The sequence below is a fragment of the Sciurus carolinensis genome, chromosome 14, assembly GCF_902686445.1.
Source record: "Sciurus carolinensis chromosome 14, mSciCar1.2, whole genome shotgun sequence".
Taxonomy (NCBI): Eukaryota; Metazoa; Chordata; class Mammalia; order Rodentia; family Sciuridae; genus Sciurus; species Sciurus carolinensis.
The window spans coordinates 38330206-38351876 of NC_062226.1; the positions used below are offsets into that span (position 1 = coordinate 38330206).

The 21671-nt window shown below is 40.4% G+C and overlaps 1 protein-coding gene across 3 annotated transcripts in view; it reads right to left on the reverse strand.

The window, feature by feature from the left end:
• Ubap1 (ubiquitin associated protein 1) overlaps positions 1-21671 on the reverse strand; it is a 58847-nt gene that overhangs the window by 3393 nt on the left and 33783 nt on the right. For all 3 annotated transcript variants that reach the window (XM_047525374.1, XM_047525375.1, XM_047525376.1), the window contains 2 exons: positions 15885-16009; positions 7667-8590 (listed from right to left, as the gene is read on the reverse strand). In XM_047525374.1, coding sequence (XP_047381330.1) covers positions 7667-8590; positions 15885-16009 — 1049 coding nt within the window. The remainder of the gene's footprint in view (positions 1-7666; positions 8591-15884; positions 16010-21671) is intronic.

Here is a 21671-nt window from a genome sequence, read left to right on the forward strand (position 1 = left end):
AGTTTTGTAATTTTATTTTCTTTTTAGAAAAGGGTGATGCAGTAGAGAGTCCTTTGTCTAGAAATAAGTCCAAAATTATACTGCTATAACCAGATGTTCTTAAACTCTGCTAGGGAAAGCCAGGAAGACTACAGCCTTCAAGCCCAGTCTGTTTCCACTTACCTACCTCACCCACAACACTTAGTAGCCTAATCACAGGGTGATCGATAGGTTACAGGAATCAAGACATGGCACGGGCACAGTATCATGCCAATCTAGCCAATCTGTGTGTCTTCAGGGACAGCCTTTACTTGGGCTCAAGAATACCAATAGCTGGGGCTGGGGTTGTGGCTCAGTGGTAGAGCACTTGCCTAGCATGTGTGAGGCATTGGGTTCAATTCATAGCACTGCATGTAAATAAATGGATAAAATAAAAGTCCATCAACATCTAAAAAAAAAAAAAATGTAGGAAAAAAAAATACCAGTAGCACATTAATCCTGTACTCAGGAGGCTGACACAAGAGGATTCCAAGTTCAAGGTCAACCTCAGTACTTAGTGAGATCCTAAGCAACTTAGTAGGACCCTGTCTCAAAAATTAAAAAATTTTAAAAAGACTGGGGATATAGCTCAGCAATTAAAGCATCCCTGGATTCAATTCCCAGTTTAAAAAAAAAAAAAATCCAAAGAACAATGCCATCTCTCACAAGAGGGGCCCAGTCAGGATTCAGGACTATTTTTCAAATACCTAACTTTTTCAAAAGTCTCCTGAAGGCCTCAAGGCTTCTAAAAAATTACACGCTACACTTTTCAAAAGATTTGTATCTATTTTTAGATATGTATGGTACTCTCACATACCTTGCTCGCAGAAATGCTATTTAGTACTCCAGATAAAATCTGGCATGTTACTAAAGCCTGAGAAATGTTCATATTATTTGATTAGGAAAATAATAAAAACAAACCAATAATGTATGTATAAGAATATTTATCACAGCATCATTTTAGTAAGTATTAAGGGCAACCTAAATAATCAACATAGGGTATTAGGTAAATAAATAATGAACAGCCATACAAGTACTAGGTAGTCATTTAAAATGACAGTTAATGGGGCTGGGAGGTATAGCTCGGTGGTAGAACACATGCTTAGCATGTGCCAGGCCTTGGATTCAATCCCCAGTATCACCCTTCCAACCCCCCACCCCAAAAAAGAAACTTAAAAAGCACTGAGTGAAAAAAAATAAGAGGGTGGTCAAGGAAAGGGGGGTGTGATTGTACATACTGCTCTATGATTATAGTTATATATTTTTTAAAGCTGCATGGAATTTCAAATATTAGGATTAATGATACTTTCCTGGAACAGGGACCAACAGAACAAATGTGTCCTTCACATAAATGTTTTATCCAAGTGGGCACTGGACTAATATAGCAGACTCCAAATGGACAATGTTTAAAAGGATCCCTCATTAAAATTATAATATAGTAAGTACTTAGGTTCTGGGGTCATCTGCCAAAGCTATTTAAATCCAGGGCACTATTTTCAAGTATATATAACGCTCTTATAATTAATATGGATACAACTGTGTGTGTGTGTGTGTGTGTGTGTGTTGCTGGGGATCAAAGCTAGGGCCTTGTGCATGCTAAACAAATAACACACTCTACCACTGAGTCCCAGATATAACATTAAATACCATTATTGTATTCACGGCAGACTTTTGTCATTATTTTTTCAGTAAAAAGATAAAAAGTAAGTTCTTGGAGGGGGCAAGGGTTGACTCTAGTATAAAATGGTATTTTCATATTCCTTGACTAAAATGTTAAAAAAAAAAAAAAACTAGAAAAAATGAGATTTAGATACATTTCCAAACATTAGTGTTTGAGAGAAAGCCAGCTGTTAGGAGGATATGAATATTAGTGTTTCAAAGCTTCTCAAAGGCCAGGTGTGGTGGCACACACTTGTAAACCCAGAGACTCAGGAGGCTGAGACAGGAAGATCTCAAGTCCAGCTTCAGCAATTTATTAAAGCCCTAAGCAACTCAGTGAGTGTGTGAGCCCCAACTCAAAATAAAAAGGGCTTGGGATGTGGCTCAGTGGTTGAATGATCCTGGTTTCAATACTTTGTACATTAAAAAAAAAAAAAAAAAAGGTTTCTATAAAAGTCTGGCTACTAGGCTTCAAAGGTGGTAATCCTTTTTATAACCCTGCAGCCTTCAGGTCCTACCTTAATCAAGAAGGTTCTTCTGCCACATCTTCCCAAATACCTCCTTGTAACCCCACACACTGCAGGTACATTCCAACCTGTGTTCCTATAGCATTCTGGTCATACTACTGGTGCATAGTACATTAATATAAGTTCCTAGAGGTTAGTTAACCATGTCACACACATGTTCAAATTCCCAGGGCCCGGCTTTGGACTTCGCACTTATTGGCCCTGATCAATAGTTACAGAATAAATGGAAGCTGAATAGAATTTCAAGGGAGGAATCTTAACAGAGCAAATGGACCATCTCTCCCTCAAAGTCAACTAAAATAGTAATAAAATAATTAAAATTTTATTTACCTTTAAGGTCAAAGATATAAAGGAAAAGCAATGGATAATAAGTTTCAGTGAAATCTTAAAATGTGGAAAGCTCATGAAGGGATGATAACTGGAAGAAGCAAGGAAGTATAAAGTAAGCAAGTAGGAAAGAGGAGAGTCAGTTTAGTGTCCCTCAGTACTCACGAGCTCTAATAGGACTCGGACTTTGAAAGTACCAGGTACTATTGGATAAGTCAAAGGTTCTTGATCAGAGAGGTAAAACCCTCAGGGCAAAACCACCTCCATTCCATCTGCCTCACTCTCTGCAGGAGGCAGAAAGTTTATTTCTTAGAAAATATGAACCAGAGACAAAAAGACAATAAGGACACCATGCACAGTGTAGAGCAAAATGAGGACTAACTAGAAGTCTGCATCAGCCATCCCCACCTTCTTTAGCCCTCAAGAAGAATTCTCTGGAGAAACTAATTCCAAATTCCAAAGACTCACAAGTTGACATTTTGGGACATTCCCCTTAAAGCTCTTTCTCTAGTGAAGTTTTAAAAATCAGCAGCACGTCCCGAACGCACATCTTTTTTTTTTTTCTTTTTTTCTTTTTTAAAGTGCCTCCTTACTTTTAAACAACAACAGAAGGTCATAGCAATCAACATGAATGACACCAAAAAATAAAAGAAATAGACATGGGAATTTAAAACATGATAGTTTTAAAACATAGAAAGATTTTATAAGATAGTCAAGGACAGGGCTGAGGTTGCAACTCAGTGGTAGAGCACTTATCTCGTATCCTACGGCCCTGGATTCAATCCCAAGCACAAGATTTAAAAAAAAAAAAAAAAAAAAAAGACAAGGCTACATCCAGAACATAAAACACAAAGAGAAAGAAAACAGAAAAGGACAGAAAATAAGAGCCTCAGTTGAGATACAAACATCTAGCTTTTAGGAATTCTAGAAAAAAAGAAAACACAAAAAACAAAGAAATACCATAGGAAAAAAATTTCCAGAATTTAAAAACTCACTATGGAAGAGAGGATCCAGAACAATGAATAAACAAGCACATCACTGGTAAATTTCAGATCTCCAGAAATGAAGGAAAAAATTCCCAAAGCTTCCAAAGGTACAGTTAGAGAAGAATAAAACAGACCTCAAAATAGCACTGAAATGCTAGAAATCAGTGGAGCTTTTTTACTTCCAAGTAAAAAGTTAAACAAACTATCAGGGTCCAGTAGCATATACGTGTAATTTCAGTGGCTCAGGAGGTTAGGGCAGGAGGATCTCAAGTTTAAAGCCAGTCTCAGCAATTTGGTGAGGCCCTAAGCAACTTAGTGAGACCCTGTTTCAAAATAAAAAAGGGCTGGGCATGTGGCTTAGTGGTTAAGCACCCCTGGGTTCAATCTCTGGTATGGGGGGTGGGGGCAGTTAAGATAATCCAGGTGCAGTGGTACACTCCTACAATTCCAGTTACCCAGAAGGTTGAGGCAGAAGAACCCCAGATTCAAGGCCAGACTAGACAACTTAGCAAGACCCTGTCTCAAATAAAAATAAAATAAAAAGGTCTGTGTGGATGTAGTTCAGTGGTAAAGCGCTTGCCTGGCATGCAGGAATCCCTGAATTCCTCAAGGGCAGTGGGGAGTTAAATTAAAAAAAAAAAAAAAAAAAAGTACAAAAAACCTGAATTTTGGTAAGGGGTTTCAGAAAAAGGAAAAAGTAATTATACCTCTGAACTCAGTAATACCTTGTTTATTTGTTTTTAGTGCTCGGGCACTGAACCTTTGGGTACTTTACCCCAATACTTTTTACTTTTCACCTTGAAATAGGGTCTCAATAAATTGCTGAGGATGGTCTTGATCTTACACTCTCTTGCCTCAGTCTCCCAAGTCATTGGGATTGCCAACATGAACCACCATGCCCTCAGTAATACATATTTACCCAAATTTTGTATCAGAATATGGCAGAGGATAGGGAAGAAGTGAATAGAGGGGCCATTATAAGAGTTAGACCCTCAACTACTGTAACAGGAAGAATAAGACCTTCTATCTTTAGAAAATGGCAATATAGCACTCTATTTAGAAATATAAAGATAAATCCCAGGAGAAATAGTTCAGCAAAGAGCTGGATGCAATGGTGTGTGTGTGCTGACAGTTCTAGCTATTACGGAGGTAGAAGCAGGAAGATCACTTGAACCTAGGAGTATGAGCCTGGGCAATATAGTGAGATCTCAACTGAAGGAAAGGAGGGAGAAGGGGAGGGAGGGAGGGAGGGAGGGAGAAAGAAAAAGAGAGAAATAGCTCAATGAGTTCAAAGTACCTTGGGAAGCAAAACTGGAGAACAGGGTGAGGTAGAGATCTGCTATTCTTCAATAAAAGCCTTTTGGGTTTGAGGCTTTCTTTTGTCTGTGTTTGTTTTATTGGGAGATCTTGCAATGTTGCCCAGGCTGATCTGGAACTCCTGGGCTGAAGTGATCTTCCTGTCTTAAACTCCCAAGCACTTAGAATACAGATGCATGCCACCACACCCAACAATATAAGCCTTTTAAAAGCTACTTCAATTCACAAAATGTGTTTGTATTACATTAATAAAAATAAATTTGTTTAAAAAAAGAAAAAGATTCTATATTAAAGTAATGGCAAAATACAAATGATAAATGGGATATGAATACCTAAAAGCTAAGGGAGTTTGTATGTCAAAAAGAATTTTAGGGCTGGGGAGATATCTCAGTTGGCAGAGTGCTTGCCTTGCAAGCACAAGGCCCTGGGTTCAATCCCCAGCCCGGAAAAAAAAAAAAAAAAAAAAGAATTTTAAACACAAATTTAAAGGCAAATTAGTGCTACTCTTCAATAGTAAATTCAGAATTTAGAAGTATAAAGGAAAGGCAGAAATATTCTCCTGAAATAACTGAAAGTTTAAGGAATGTATCCATACCTGGGAAAGCAGAACCCAGTAGCAGAATTAGCCTAACTCAAAAGCAGAGCAAAGCCTTTGAAGGGCTGACAGGCAGTAGGAAGAGACACTATCAAAATCAGGCAGTTCTAGGTTAGATTCAGAAGAAGGGCAAATTTCAAGATTGTTCCTCTCAGCTGGGCACAGTGGTGCATACCCTGTAATCTGGAAGTTTAAGAAGGATCACAGTTCAAGAGCCAGGTTGGGCAACTTAGCAAGATGCTGTCTCAAAACAAAAATTTTAAAAATATACAAATTGAAAAGACACACTGGAAGAAAATATTTGTGGGGCTGGGGATATATTTGTGGTAAAGCACTTGCCTAGCACGTGTGTGGCCCTAGGTTCAATCCCCAGTAAATGATGGGCTGGGGGCACTTGTTCCTCTCAAGATAAGCCTGTGAGTTTCTCAACTTCTAAAATCAAAATCTGAAAAATGAAACTGAAATACCGCACTTAAAATAGTTAACAAGAACTCAATTCCACTAACACTTCCCCAGGATTAGTACATGAAGAATGTACATAGCCCAGATGACCATTACCACTCCTCCAATAGGCACTATTCTCTCACTAGTGCTTCTCTCACTAGGAAAGGTTCTCACTGGGGGCTCCAAGTTGCACACTAAGATAGAGGGCCAGAATGAGAATCAAGCTCTGCTCCCCAGGGATAGGATCATGACTTCCTTAAAAGAACTCCAGCTGTTTATATCTGTACATTCAAAGCAGCAAGAAGCAGGTCCCTTCCCACCCAGAGAAAAATGGGCCAGAACAATCAAGTTAATCAAAGAATGAAAAAAGTGTTCTGGTTTGAGAAAGAGTTTTGCTGTTATTTCACTGGCTTTGATCTCTAAATGTTTAATCTATCTTTAAATGGGATGGGAAGTATTGGCTGAGGATCCCTTATCTTTTCCAGGGTACTTATAATCCTGTCTAAAGCATACAATAAATCATGAAAAGAGGTATAGTGCTGACCAGAGCCCAACAATGACTAGGAGGAATTAGGATGAAGTCCACTCCAAGGAGATTAATATTGATACTCTGCAGTCTATCATGTTTATCTGGGTCAGAGTCCAGGAAGTTTATAAGCAGCAGAGAGTTCTTATGACAATGAAAGCACTCAAACAGATGATCATATACCAAGAATGCTATTGCTAGAAACTTGCACTTGTAAAGCAAGCCAAAGTTTCATCTTTTTACTAATAGCACGACTGTTATGATATCTGACAGACATCACACCAATACAATTATAGGCTCCTTTCTGGCTCTAAATAGTCTCTTGAGGTGCTGTCATTTAAAAAAAAAAAAAAACCTATGAGCTAATATAGTAAAGTTCGTTGACTTCTATGATTTCTCTTCTAGAACGCAATAGTGTGTTCTGTGCAGTTTAAACAACTATATCAAGAGGTAAACCTATACTTTGTAACAATAAAGGAACCTCACTGCATCTACAATATTTTTGTGTGGCAAAATCAGATTTGATTTTCTTCAAGATAATACAAGTTACAATTTTTTTAAATCAATCCATTCCAAGCTCCTTCCTCCCTTCCTTTGATGAAAACTGCACAATTCTTAATAGAAAGAAGAAAAGAATTACATGATTAAAGTCTTCATACTTTTTGAAAGACGTTTCAAAAATTTCCACCTTGTGCTTCAACTTCAATACAAACTATCTGCTGGTTACTAAGGAACCCAATATGAAAGAATGTAACCTCAAGTTAGCCAAACTATGATAAAAAGAACTATGTAAGAAAGAAGAGGAAAAAGAGGAGGAAGATGAAGAAGGAAGAGAACAATAATAAAATGAAGTTAAAAAGTACAAAACAAGCCATTAAAAAAATTTTACAAGACATGACAACACACACAAAAACTAAGTGATCAGACAGGAAAATACCATTTGCAAGATCCACATCATACCTTATCTTTGTGAAGGAAAAGACCCAAAGATGCATGGAGGAACTAGTGAACATTAACCAAGTTCAGGTTGGGAGTGGAATTCAGTGGTAGTATAGCTACTTGTCTAAAATGCTCAAGGTTCAAAACTCATAATCCTGGTCCTCAGAAAAATAACCAGAATTTTACATGAAGTTATATAACCAATCAATCTGCCATATCACATCTTGCCCTAAGCCTTGAAAAGAATATGAGGAAGGCAATTGCTAGACAGAATTTAGAAATCTTTGGAACTGGAACCTAGTGGAGGCATGGGATTTAAAAGACTTACTGTGGGACCTGTATTTGGAGGTGATGATTCTTCTGTGCACACAGACAAGACAGACAGGGAAGGCATCTGGGAGGATGTCAGGGTTGGCACCTCTGTGCCACTGTCCAAGTTCAAAGCTGAAAGCCCAAGAGTATGGTCCCCATTGAGCTCACTGGCACTGCTTTGGGTGGAAGGCTTTAGGGAATTCCGGAACATGCCACTGCGGAGGCAGGATGTGCTATGGAAAGTGCTTGCCAGCTTGACTGTCTTCTGATTGCTGTCATCAGAGTCAAGTTTCGGGAAGGACAGAGATTTGATATTGCTTACTGCAGGGATAGGGGGCAGGGACACTTTGGAAGACAGCGACATCTTTTCACAGTTGCCCAACTGTGGTAAGGTTATAAAGCCATTGGGTTTATGAAGAGGCTTGAAATCTAAGGTTGCCCGCTCCAAGGATGCCAAGACCTCCTCATCCTGTAACACAGACCCAGAGCCTCCTCTGGGCAAGTTATTGTCCAGTAACTGAGCCATAATGGGTCCAGTGGTCCCTACCAGAATATTTCTCAGCTCTTCCTTCTCATCAATAGTTTTCAACTCCAGATTATCAAATGGGTCCTCTTCACACTCGAAATCAGCAGGATTGAAATCTGCCTTTGTGTGGGGTGGGCTGAGAACTTTCTGTTTCGTGGCACTACTGCTGACCCGAGTTGGAGTGAGGATGCTGTTGTGCTGTAAGCTGGCGAGGATAGGGTTAATAGGAGGTGGCATTGTGGCTGTACTGTGAGTTTTGGAGAAACTCATTTTACTATCACCCTCTGGGCCACTCTTAGAATTCACTTTAGCTTCTGCTTCCTCGGCCTTGCGTTCTGCTTCCTGTTGGGCTTCTTGGATTTTCTTAATATCTTCAGCCCACTCAATGGTTTTCTTTTCCAAGGAGAAGTCATACTGCAAAGATACAGCAGAGAAAGAAGATGTGAACCCATGGGCTGCCCTTTCCCCATCAAGTCACTCCTTCCTCACTCTACACAAGGTAAATAGGCCAGCAGTATTTAAGTATGTGGAGTGATCCTTGCTCAGGAAGAGAGACTTCCAATTTCTTTTATATGACTTAACCAAACTACACTCCCAAATCACTACAAGAAATTATCAGAAAGGATTCCCACCACCCCCTAATCCTACACACTAGGCCAAATGAATTTTGCTACTTCCTTTGCCTGTCTCCCATCAGGCCATTTCTTTCCCTAGAATTTTTTGTGGCTCCAACAGAGTTTAGTCACCTCCTCTGTGAAACTTGCCTGGTGGCCCATTTTTATTCTAAAATCTTATAACATTTGTCTCCATCAGTCATCTGATTTGGAGAACATGTGACTACATGTAGCTTTAATCTGTAATCCCTAACACCCAACAATATCACAAGTCTCCTATGGGCAGCAATCCAGCTACAGACCCTCTTTGGGTCTCTAACTATCTAGCACAATATCCTAAATAGATCCCATTATCAGTAATGCCTTCTAATATTTAAGAACACAGTGGCATACATGATTCTAAGCACTTTTTATGTATCAACTCTCTAGATTTTCTTAACTCTTTAATTATTGTTATCCCTTTTTTAAAGGGGCTATGCTTAAGGTCATAAAGCTGGTTAAGTGTTGAAGTTTGGATTTGAACCCAGGCAGTATGACAATTCTATTCTCTTAAACCACCATCAGATTATAATGAACAAGTTATACTCAAAATGCAGGAAATTTTCTTTAAGAATCCAGAGGGCTGGGGTTATAGCTCAGTGGTAGAGCACTTGCCTAGCAGAGCAAGTCCATGGGTTCAGTCCCTAGCACCTGAGAAAACAAAAACAAAACAAAACAAAAAACCAGAAAGCGTAAGAAATCTAGATAATAGCCTGGGGGTAGACTCAGTGGTAGAGCATACATTCATGAAGCTCTAGGGGAAAGATGGGAAGGGTCTGAAGAAAGGTAAGAAAGTGGGTAGGGGAGCAAGACTACATGTACTCAGATTAAGATTATACAGAACAAACTGAAAAGGAAATCTGCTTCATGATTCCTTAACAAGATCTTAAAGTAAAGCTCAATCTTAAAAAATTTCATTTACACACTTAAAAGAAATACACTATTATATAAAGCAAAATTCACACAGGGCAGAAGAAAACAAAATCTTTTAAGGTTGAAGACACATGAAAGATATAATAGGAGAAGAACAAATGAAAGCATGCTAAGACAAGCGTTTCAGACTAGAAGAAACCTAATGAGCTCTGGCCATCCCCAACCTTTTCAGCTTCAAATAACACAAAAGAAGTCTAGAAATGCACATGTCAAGAGGATAATTTGAATCCCTGAACCAGTTGCTGTGCCCCAGAAAGACATGGGGGATCACTGTGCTTCATTTCTATCAGTTATGGAATAATGAGAAAAGAGCACTGGGCAAAGATTCTGCAAAGATTCTGCTGCATCTTTCTGGAGGAAACCCAATTTTGCAGTGTTTCCTCTAATAAAAATTGGCTATAATCAATTTACCTCTGCCTATAAACACAGTACTCTGAAGTTTAACTCGAAGAATAATTGGAAATGTCTTTCCTTTTCTAGCAAATCTTCACTGGGAATTTGTTTTTTAATTACCAAAGTAATGTAGAAGATATGGAACACAGAGGAAAACATAATCAGGATTTTAAATAAGAAAATTGTTTGAGAATACAGTAATAAAGCATCTAGCATTTACGGAGTACCAGGAAACAGTAAGCATTATAAATGCATTACAATCTTACAGTATCTGCAGTTTGCCTTTTTGTAGTTTTAGTTACTTTTAATAAACTACACTCCAAAAATATTAAATGGCAAATTCCAGATATAGATAAATCATACATTTCAAACTGTGTGCTGTTCTGGGTAGCACAATGAAATATGGTACATTCCCTCACTCAGTACTCCTGGGACATGAATTGTCATTTTGCCCAGTGTATCTACACTGTATATGATACCCACCAATTAGTCACTTAGTAATTATCTTGGTAATCAACTCCACTGTTGTGGCACTAGAGTACTTTATATAGAACTCAATATTATCTTAGGTTCAAGCATCTTCTAGGGGTTTAGAAAACATCTTTCTTAGGTTAAGGAGGATGCTACAGTATAAATGTGGTTTGTCCCTCAGGGGTTAATGTGCTGAAGTCTTGATCCCTAGTGTGTCAATGTTGAAGTACTGAAACAATTAAGAAGTGGAACCTAGTAGGAGGTGATTATGACTTCAAAAGGGATTAATGCTTTTCTTTCAAGAAGATTTCTCAATCTTTCAGGATTTCCTGAGAGCTGGCTGTTTTCAAAGACTCTATTGCTGTGCTGAATCATTCTTGCTTCCTGTGTAATCTCTCCTTCCTCATTCGTGTGCCCCTTTTGCACACACTGCTGGTTCCCTTTACACTTCTCCATTACCACTAAAATGTAACCAGAAGGCCTTTACCAGGGGTTAAACAGATGGAGCCACCCAATCTTGGACTGTCAACCTTCAAAACTGTGAGATAAATAAACTTCTATATTAAAAAACCCATCCATCCTTGAGTATTTTGTTACAGAAAAACAAAACAGGCTAAGACAAGGAACTAAGTATGTTATTTAATCCTTGCAATAACCATAAAAGCTAGTTATCACAATTTTCCAGATGAGGAAATGGAGCCATGAAGAGTTAAAGAAATTTACATAAAATTATACAGTTACTACATGACAATTCCAGCCCATGTGTAAGTGACAGCAGAGACTGTTATAAACCATAACACATAGGGCTACCCCCACACTACTATGGCAGCCACCACATATTCAACACAATCTTTATGGACCCTAGATGCAAGAGCTGCATGTTTTACTGGCTCATTTCAATGGAATTTTAACTGAAAATTTGAGTTTGTGTTTCAATGCAACAACAACTATGATGAAGTCACAGGACATTTCAAGCCATCTGGCTAGGGCTTCGGGTCTGACTATTCTCTAGGTAGGGAGGGAACCAGCACCACTACCACAAACAAATCCCAGAGAAATCCCATGCAATCAAAGTTTAAAAGATACTTTGTACAATCAGGAAACAAATAAATTTCAAATGGCCTACAAGGAATAGGGACCAAAAAAGCCTTGATGTCTTCGGTTATTAGTGGGTGTTATGAGCATAATACCATGCATTTATCAGTGTTTCAAACTGATCAAATAAGAAATACCCAGCCAAACCTAAAATGGTAACAATTTGTGATTCAAAACGTTTGGATTTTTTCTTTTCTTTTTTTTTTTTTTTTTGGGGGGGGCGGGTACCAGGGATTTGAAACCAGGAGCACATCCCCAGCCCATTTTTATTTTTTATTTTGAGACAGGGTCTTACCAAGTTGCTTAGGGCCTTGCTAAGTTGCTGAGGCTGGCTTTGAACTTGCAATCCTCCTGCCTCAGCCTCCTTAGTCGCCGGGATTATAGTACAGGCATTCACCACTGCACCCAGCTCAAAACAAGTTTTCTGAATTCATCAATGCAGCAGTGAATAATATCAGAAACAAGATAGAGGTGTTTGAAGCCAGCCTCAGCAACTTGGCAAAACCCTGACTCAAAATAAAATTTTAAAAAAGGATGGGGTTTGAAGCTCAGTGGTAGAGTTCCCCTGTGTTCAATCCCCAGTACCCTGCCACACACAAAAAAAATTATAAGGCTCTAGCAATCCTCCTGCCTCAAACCCCACCGCCCACCTGCAACCAGTCAGGACTAGAGGCATGTATCACTGCATCTGGCAAAAATTATCTTATCTTTTGGTTTGTTGTATATTTTTAAAAACTCTTTTGTCTCACCTGCTCCACTTTTTTCTTGTGGTGCCAGAGATCAAACCCAGGGCCTCATGCTTGCAGAGTACACATTCTACAACTGAGCTACATCCCCAGTCCTAGAGGTTATTTGAAAATCATATTGCTAATAGTATTGTATACACGTAGAGAGGTTCTTAATGACTCTCTATGATACCAATAAAAAATTATTAGGCAAATGAACAAGGAAAAATTTTTTTAAGGTAGACCTATCTTCTGGTCGAATAAAGTCTTCATACACAAAGGAATATCAATTCCATATTCAAAATTACAATAAGATGTTAAACATCAGTCTTTAGGGAAATGCAAGTCAAAACCACAATGAAAGATAACACTTACAAAGATAAAGATGTATATAATCAAAAAGACCCCAGGCATGGTGGTACATGCCTATAATCCCAGTGACTCAGGAGGCTGAGAGGTGGAGAATTGCAAATTCAAGGGCAGTCTTGGCAATTTAGTAAGACCCTGTACCAAAAAATAAATAGGGCTGGGGATGCTGCTCAGTGATATCTAGTACCCCTGGCTGAATCCCCAGGACTGAGGGGAAAAAATGTTAAGGGCTGGGGGTGTAGCTAAGTGGTACAGCACTAGACTACCATGGATAAGGTACTGGGTTTAATCCTCGGCATTGCAAAAAAAAAAAAAAAAAAAAAATTAGTGACAAAACTTGGCTGGGATGTGGAGAAACCAGAACTCTTCTATAGTGTTGGTGGGGATATAAAATAGGACAATAAGCCTTTGGAAAATAGTCTGGCAATTTTTCAAATGTTAAACATAGAGTGACCACAGGACCCAGTAATTCCACTCCTATGCATATAACCAAAAGAATTGAAGACATATTCCATAGAATAACCTGTATACAAATGTTCATAACAGCATTATTCATAAGTATAAAAAAAAGTAAAAACTCCAAGATGTGTCTGTCCATCAAGTGATGAATGAAAGAGAATATGATTTGGCATATTAAAATGAATTAACTACTACTACTTCATTCATACAAATGGATAAACCCTGAAAATATGATATTAAATGAAACTGAGGCAGGAGGATTATAAACCTACTGAGTCACTGAGATTACAGGCATGGACCACCACATGCAGCATGGATTTCTTTTTAGTGAAATGAAAATGTTCTAGATTTAGATAGCAATGATGCTTACACAACTCTGAATATACCACTTAACCACAGAGTTTTAAAGGATGAATTTCATGGTCTGTGAAATATATCTGAACAAAGCTATTTAAAAAAGTAACCAGGGCTGGAGAGATAGCTCAGTTGGTAGAGTGCTTGCCTTGCAAGCACAAGGCCCTGGGTTCGATCCCCAGCACCACAAAAAAAAAAAAAAAAAAGTAACTGAAGCAGATGTGGTGTCTCAGGCTTACAATCCCAGTGAAGAGGCTGGAGAAGAAGAATCGCAAATTCAAGGACAGTCTCAGCATCTAAGCAAGGCCCTCACCAAATTAGTGAGACATTGTCTCAAAATAAAAAATAAAAGGACTAGGGATGTAGCTCAGTGGTAAAGTGCCTCTAGGTTCAGTCCCCAAAACAAAAACTAAAGTCGGGCATGGTTGCATACACATTATATCCTATAATCCCAGATACTGAGATAAAAAAAATCAGAAATTAGGAGGCCAGCCTAGGCAACTTAATAAACCCTGTCTCAAAATAAAATATAATAAGAGGTGGGGATATACAGTGGTGGTGTGTCCTGGGTTCAATCCTCAATAGTGCAAAAAGAGAAAACATAACTGAAGTCCTCCTACTATAATTACTCATAGTATATAGACTATGGAAGAGAAAACAGAATACTTTCTAAAGTAACATGGTGATGACTTAGTGAATCCCCCAGAAACAAAACATCTTTTCCAAAAAGTTGTTTTAAATTTTTTTAAGTCACAAAATGAAGTGCTTTGAGTACTATCCTGTACTTCACTGTTTTCTACGTGAAAAACTATGAGCAACTTGAAGACAGTGATTAAGGCATTTATCTCTATCCTCAGTACTAGTAGAATACTTCTCAAAAGCAGGTACTGAATAAATATTTACTAAAGAAAGGAAGTTACATGTAGTTATTTGCTGCTTTCAAGAAGTAACTCAGTTCCCTTATCTGTAACTGAGCTTTAAAGATGAGAGGGTTGAGAAAGAAGCCCTTGAGGAGATGGCATTTAAGTACAGTGTAAAAGAATGAATAGGGAGGGTTGGGGGGGAAGGGAAAAAATAACAGAATGAATCAAACAACATTACCCTATGTAAATTTATGATTACACAAATGGTATGCCTTTACGCCATGTACAAACAGAGAAACAACATGTATCCCATTTGTTTACAATAAAAAAAAAAAAAGAATGAATAGATTTTAACAGAGAGTGTTAAGTACAGTAAGAGAAGAATATTTCCTGTAGATATAGGAGCTTACAGAGAAAAGCAGAGTAACATACAATGTGTGTTCAATAAACTGCTGGTAACCTGGCTTGGAGGGAACACCCAGGAGTTGGGCTAAAGTGCTTTGTCATAACCTTATGTCTACACTTGATTCAATAATGATTGATAAATCACTAAAACTATTAAAAATTAAGTGTTTTGAAGAGAGGTATGACAATTTACAACTTAATAGGATTCTAGGATAGGAGACGGGGAGGGATCAGAGAAGTGCTGGGAGTGATATTGGTCAAATTATATTGTTATATTGTGTGTTGTATGCATGTATGAATAGGTAACAACAAAATCCATTAGTCTGTACAACTATAACGCACCAATAAAAAGTGTAGGGGAGGGGCTGAGGTTGTGGTTCATTGGTAGAGTGCTTGCCTAGCATGCGTGAGGCACTGGGTTCAATTCTCAGTACCAGATACAAATAAATGAATAAAATAAAGGTCTATCAACATCTAAAAAATTTGTCTTAAAATATAGATGAAAAAAGATTATTATTCTAGAAACATGGAAAATAAAAGCAAAATGCTGAGAGAGGCCACTTAAAGAGGCTACTGCAAAAGTGCAGGTGAAAAATAAGGCAGGGCTGAAATGGAGTATAAGACAAACAAAAGAAAATTATTACCTAACTTCAGTAACTAAGAAGATAATGTGAACATTAACAGATAAAGAAAAAAAGAGGCAAACAAACAAGTCAGATGGGTAAATGAGGATTTGTTTTGTGTAAGGCACAGAGCCCCAGAAATACACAATCTCAGAAATGAACAAAAAAATCTCTGGGTATATTTGTGTACAAAACATAAATGGAAGTATGTCTGTAATGATGTGAGCCAGGAAATTAACAGGAGTTATAAGAAATACACATAAGAAATGTAAGAGTGGGATTTTTGTTTCCATTTCACTATACATCAAATTCTTATCCTTTAAACTTTTAAATGCACTAAACTTTAACTGAAAATCACCACTTACCTGTACTTCTCTGACAACCTGCAAACAATCAGGCAAGGAGAAGCCAATAGGTAGCCCAACTTTAGCTGGTGTTTTGAATTTGTCTCCTATCTTAAATGGGACATCATCAAGGTAACTGAAAGTCCCTATAATCAAAAATAAAGTAGAAAATATCAGTAAAGAACTTTATTATTTGTTTTCCTATAATCTTAAGACTAGGAGTTACAGAAGTTCCTTCTCCAACTGCTTACCTTCTCCTGAATCTAGATCTGAGAAGGAAATCCAACATCAGACTACTTAATCTTAAGGTTTATTTTCAATTCTACTTAGTGTAAAAGCCAAAGTACTCACAGCAGCCTAAAAGGTCTCCCCACAGCCCACAACTGTTGTGCCTTCATATCCCAAGCAGTCAACTTCTAGTTCACTACACTAAGTCATGAGCTCTCTGTTCTCAATGATTTTTTTTCCTTGCAGTTCTGGGGATTGAACCCAGGACCTCTCACATGGTAGGCAAGTGCTCTATCACTGAGCTACTCCTCCAGCCCTGTCCCCAACAATGACAGGCTCAATCAGCCTCAAAAATCCTGTACTGGCTAGTCCCTCTATCTAGAATGCTCTTCCCTCAGATATTTACATGATTCACTCCTTCACTTCCATCAAGTTTTTGTCCAAATGTTATCTTCCCAGTGAGGTTTGCCCTGACCCCTACTTAAAATTACTAACTCATCTTCATTATAGCATTCATATATATTACAATCTAACTTCCCCCCCACAGCACTTATATTACTTTGTAACATTATATAATTGACTTTTTATTACTGTCTGTCTTATCTAATGCAAAGTAAGCTCCTCAGACAAGTTAATTTAAGTCTACCTTATCCAAGGATATATTCTCAAACTTATAGCACTGCCAGACACGTTTAATAAATACTGCTGAATTTATGACAGACACTACACAAAAGAACCTCTTTGATTTACAGTTCTCTACTTTAGAATCACTCTTTTCTGTATTTTTTAATTGGTGCATTGTAGCTGTACATAGAATTATTTTTTAAATAATACAAAAAGTTAACCTAGATTTTTAAAAAATCCTACTACATTTTAGAACAATCTGGGTTTTTATCTTTGTTCATTTGCTTTTTATGATGCTGGGAATCAAACCCAGGGCCTCACACATGCTAAGTACAAATTCTACCACTAAACCTCCCCAAATGGGGAAATATTTCAGCAGCACAACACATAAGAAAAAGGGAGGCTGGGCATGGTGACACATTCCTGTAATTCCAGCAACTTGGGAGGCTGAGGCAGGAGGATCACAAGTTTGAGGCCAGCCTCAGCAATTTGGCAAAACCATGTCTCAAAATTAAAAAAATAAAAAGGGCTGGGGATGTGGCTCCAGGGTTAAGCACCCCTCACTTTAATCCCCAGTACCCCCACACACACACCAAAAAAAAAAAAAAAAAAAAAAAGGAAAGAAAGAAAGAAAGAAGATATAACCAGACAAGATGATGGGAATCTAAACAGAATTATCTGGAGACATACACAATACACAACTAAACTGCTTCAATCCCCTAATGGTTCTGTGCCTATCATAGCTGAACAATACAGAAAGATCAGGACATGATCACCAACTTACAGCGTCAGAACAAAAGGGAGTGTTTCTACATACTCTGACTTGAGCCATGATTTCTTTTCTTCTTCTTCTTCTTTTTTTTTTTGTAAATCAAGTTCACTTTATTTGAAATTTTTCACATGCCACAAATTTACATGAAAATACCCATTTAGAATGTAGTTTGTTAGAACACCAAATTTAGGAGTGGACATCCCCGTGAGAGGCCACACGCGGGCAGTTCCACCAGCTGGGCAGGGATGGGGAGGTGGGTCATCAGAAGGCAGGAATGGTCATTTAGCACCGGGCCACAAGATACTACGAGACCTCTGGGCCAGGAAAAGGCCTCGGTCCCCCTCTCCCCCTGCCCCAAACCACCCTGAGCTCAGCTGGTTCCAGGCTAAGCACACAAGGCAGGTCCAGGGGCCTGGTCACAGGTGGCAGTGCAGAGGCTAAAGGGAGGTGCCACTGTGGGACGCATGCCACCCACACACAGCACATGCACATGTGCACACACACACGCACAGCACGCTCCCGCCTGCCATGGGCACCTTCGCTCACACACGCCCATCCCTTGTACACAGGCAGTGGCCATGGCTCCACTCTGGGCTTCGCAGCAGCAGCTTCCGTGGCTCTGTGGCCGATGCAGTCAGTCAGCACCTGGCCCCGCGGTAGGGGCGGTAGTGACGCGAGACCCGACCTTAGTGTTGCTTGAAAGCGCTTTGGAGTAGAGCGACTCGGGCGATGCCGTCCCACCTGCGTGGGACCCACAGCAGGCGGAAGTTTCTGTGGAGTACTTGTCCACTGTGCCCCACAGACCCTGGAAACGTCTCGTTAGAACCCTGTGCCCCCAAGTGCAAATGACAAGTTACAAAGAGTCCCTTGCGCCTCGGGTCTGGGTCTCACCCTAGTCTCTGGTTATTTCCTGCAAGAGCTCTGTGACTTCCAAGCCCTAAAGGGAGCAGACCACAGCAGAGGGCGGCAGAAGCAGGGTGAGGGCCGCCCCATGCTCCCTAAGGGTGCGCCACTCACACCGGACGTGGTAGGGACATGCTCCTGGGGCCCCAGAGGCTCAGCCTTGGCTCCCACAGCTCTAGGCCAGCCCACATCGGCCCAGTGAGTGGCCTCCAGCTCTGGGTGCTGGTACAGGGAGAAGGTGAGGGAGCGTGGTCCTCAAGCCAAGCCCAGGTCCCTTTCCGCTGGAGCAGCTCGGCGGGACGGGCTGCGGTCCCAAGCTCGAGGCTCCCAGCTGGGTCCTTGCAGGGCCTCTGCAGGGCACCGACAAGCAGGAGTGGACCCGTCCTGAGTAGGGAGGAGGGAAATGCTCCTGTCTGGGGACAAGACTACTTGCCATAAAAACAAGGAAAGCCACCGCAGGGCAGGAAGGGACCTGAGGGCAGAAGTGCAGCTCTCCTCTGGCTTTCCTCAGGCTCAGATGCCTTCCCTTCAGAAGCCCAGCGCCAGCATGGCTGCTGAGGCCGAGCGGGCTGCAGGGCCTCCAGACACCGGCCTGCGGGGGCGGGAGACGAGATGGTGTGGGCCTAGACGGAGGCACAGTGACAGGAGGTCAGGGGATTTCTCTTTTTAAGAACAAAGGAATAAACGCACTCATCTCCTCCCTCCTTCCCACCCCCCAGTGAAACTCACGTGTGCACACATGCACACTGCAGATGAGACCCATGGGTGCAGACATGCACACCCGCGGGCACTGATGTACAGTTGGGCACATGTGTGCAGGTGCAGACACACAGACACATGCATGCACACAGGCACACAGGCCATGCTCCTCGGGAGGCAGCATATGGTCCGCCACTGAATAGCCCAGTCCTGCCAACTGGAGATCATTAGGGTGGGTTCTCTTTCCAGGGTAAAATGATGCAGAATATAAATTGCAATTAACGCAGGTGCCAAAATAGCACTTAGCGAAAATAAGCACGTTATTAACATCTGGTGAATCCTGTCTCAGTTGTAGAAGGAACGGAAATTCTCACTCTAAGTCAAAGGACTGTTGCAGGGGACACTAAAAATACAAAGTCTACTGTCTGGGGGTGGCTTTCCAAGGCAGCGTGCACCCCCGACCTCTCCTGAACAGCTCCCACCCCACCCAGCCCTTTTTATGAGAATAAATTAACGCTGCTGGGTAAAAACGCTTGCTCCTGAGAAGAGGCCATCCAGGCGAGAGAGAAACACGGCTTCAGCCTGGTCAAAAAACTCCTAGTGGCAAGACAACGCTCCGCACGAGCTCAGAGCAAAGGAGAGAGGCTCAGGCCAGGGTCCTCAGAGCCCAGAGCCACAGGGCCTCTGAGGGTCCAGGACCTCCGGGTCACATGCCTCTCTCCTGGGCCTGTCAGGCTGTGACCAGCCACACCCTCACTTTGAGGAGAAGCCATCAGTCCCAGGGGCCCACCACATGCAGCCTGAGCACCCTCACTAGTGGTCTTCAGGTGCCAGTTTAAAGTTCTGAAATGTCCAGTGATGGGGTGGGGTGGGATCCTCCCCCACCCTTCACCTTGTCTACAGCTGTGTGAGACCCTGGTCCTGCCCCCAGGGCCCCAGGTGGCCTGTCCTATGGCCTGCAATGTCAGGAGGGGATAGGCTGGGTTTGTAGCTCTGAGATGCTGGGTCAGGACCTCAAGGGTGAAGGCTCCAGGTCTAGCCAGCAGCAAGGGTCCCTTTGCTGGCTGTAGCCTGGGGCAGGATCGGGGAGACCTGTGATCGAGAAGGGGGTGAGGATTCCCTTACACAGGAAAAACAAGGGCAGAGGAAGGAGCCTCATGACACAGACCCACCTATGCAAACAAGAGTGAGTGCAGAAGCAAGGAAGAGCGGGAGGAGGCCAGACATGATTTCTTTTCTGAACCAATTCTAAGAGACCAGTGCACTGGCAGAGTCAACATGGACAATAAAACAGTTAATAAAATAAATTTTGCTTTTTCAGTATTAGCACCTAGTTTTAAAAAAAAAGGTTTATCTGTGAGTCTTACTCAACCATATTTTCTTGAGTATTGATGAACACAGATTAAAGCAATTACTCTTCCTTCCATGGAGAAATCTTTTATTCTAAAAACTATGTAGATCTCCAGATTTATCAAGGTCAGAATATACTAGATATCATGTCACTGTTCCCATTCCCTGAGGTATGTATTCTTCCAATAAACCCAATACCCTTTTTACCAGGAAGAAGGCCTTGTTTCCTGCTTGAGGGGAATTCTCTCTCTCCTAACTTCTAATCCAAATTAAAACATTTGAACGTGTCAGGCATGGTGGTGCACAGCTGTAATCCCAGCTACTCAAGAGGCTGAGGCAGGAGAACTGCAAGTTCATGGTCAGCCTCCGCAACTTAGCAACACCCCGCTGTCCTACCAAAAAAAAAAAAGGACTGGGGAAATGGGGGTGTGGCTCAGTGGCAGAGCACCTCTGGGTTCAATCCCAGCAATGCTGAAAACTCTACTTCACATAACTGGCAAATTAAATCCACAACTGAGTTCAATTTAATAATTTTTCTGTGGTGTAATCAAAATTATTAACCCTCTAAGAAATTTTCCAAATGTAGCCATTCTTTTACAGGTGTTTTTTTTTTTTTTTTAAACTAGCAATGTCTATCTCATTGCTAATTTAATTTACAAAGGAAATTATTTATACTACTTTAGAATAAACTCAAGAACAACTTTCAATCTCAGAACACAGTTTTTAAAAATTTTTTTAGTTGTAGATAGACACAATACCTTTGTTTTATTTATTTATTTTTATGTGGTGCTGAGGATCAAACTTAGTGCCTCACATGTGCTCTACCACTGAGCTACAACCCCAGCCCCAGAACAGTTTTTTAATACCACCATTTCAGGACTTACCACTATGTATTGTTTAGTAAGCTATTTCCTAGAGCTGGGGATATAGTTCAGTGGTAGACTGCTTACCTAGAAGCATGAGGCCCTGGGTTGGATTCCCAACACAGAAAAATAGAAATAAAAAGTTTATTTCCTTATTCTTTCCCTAGAGACTCTAAGCATGAATTTGAGCTAACAGTGTAGAAATGTTTCATGTCTGCATCTCCCAAACTCACCATAATGCCTAGCAGTTAAGATTTGTTCAAAAGAGAAAAAATGAAGACTTGGTTTTATACTTCTTTTGTATTCAACTCTAATCCCTACCCCAACTTATATATGATTGATATTTATTAAAATTCAAAATAATTTACC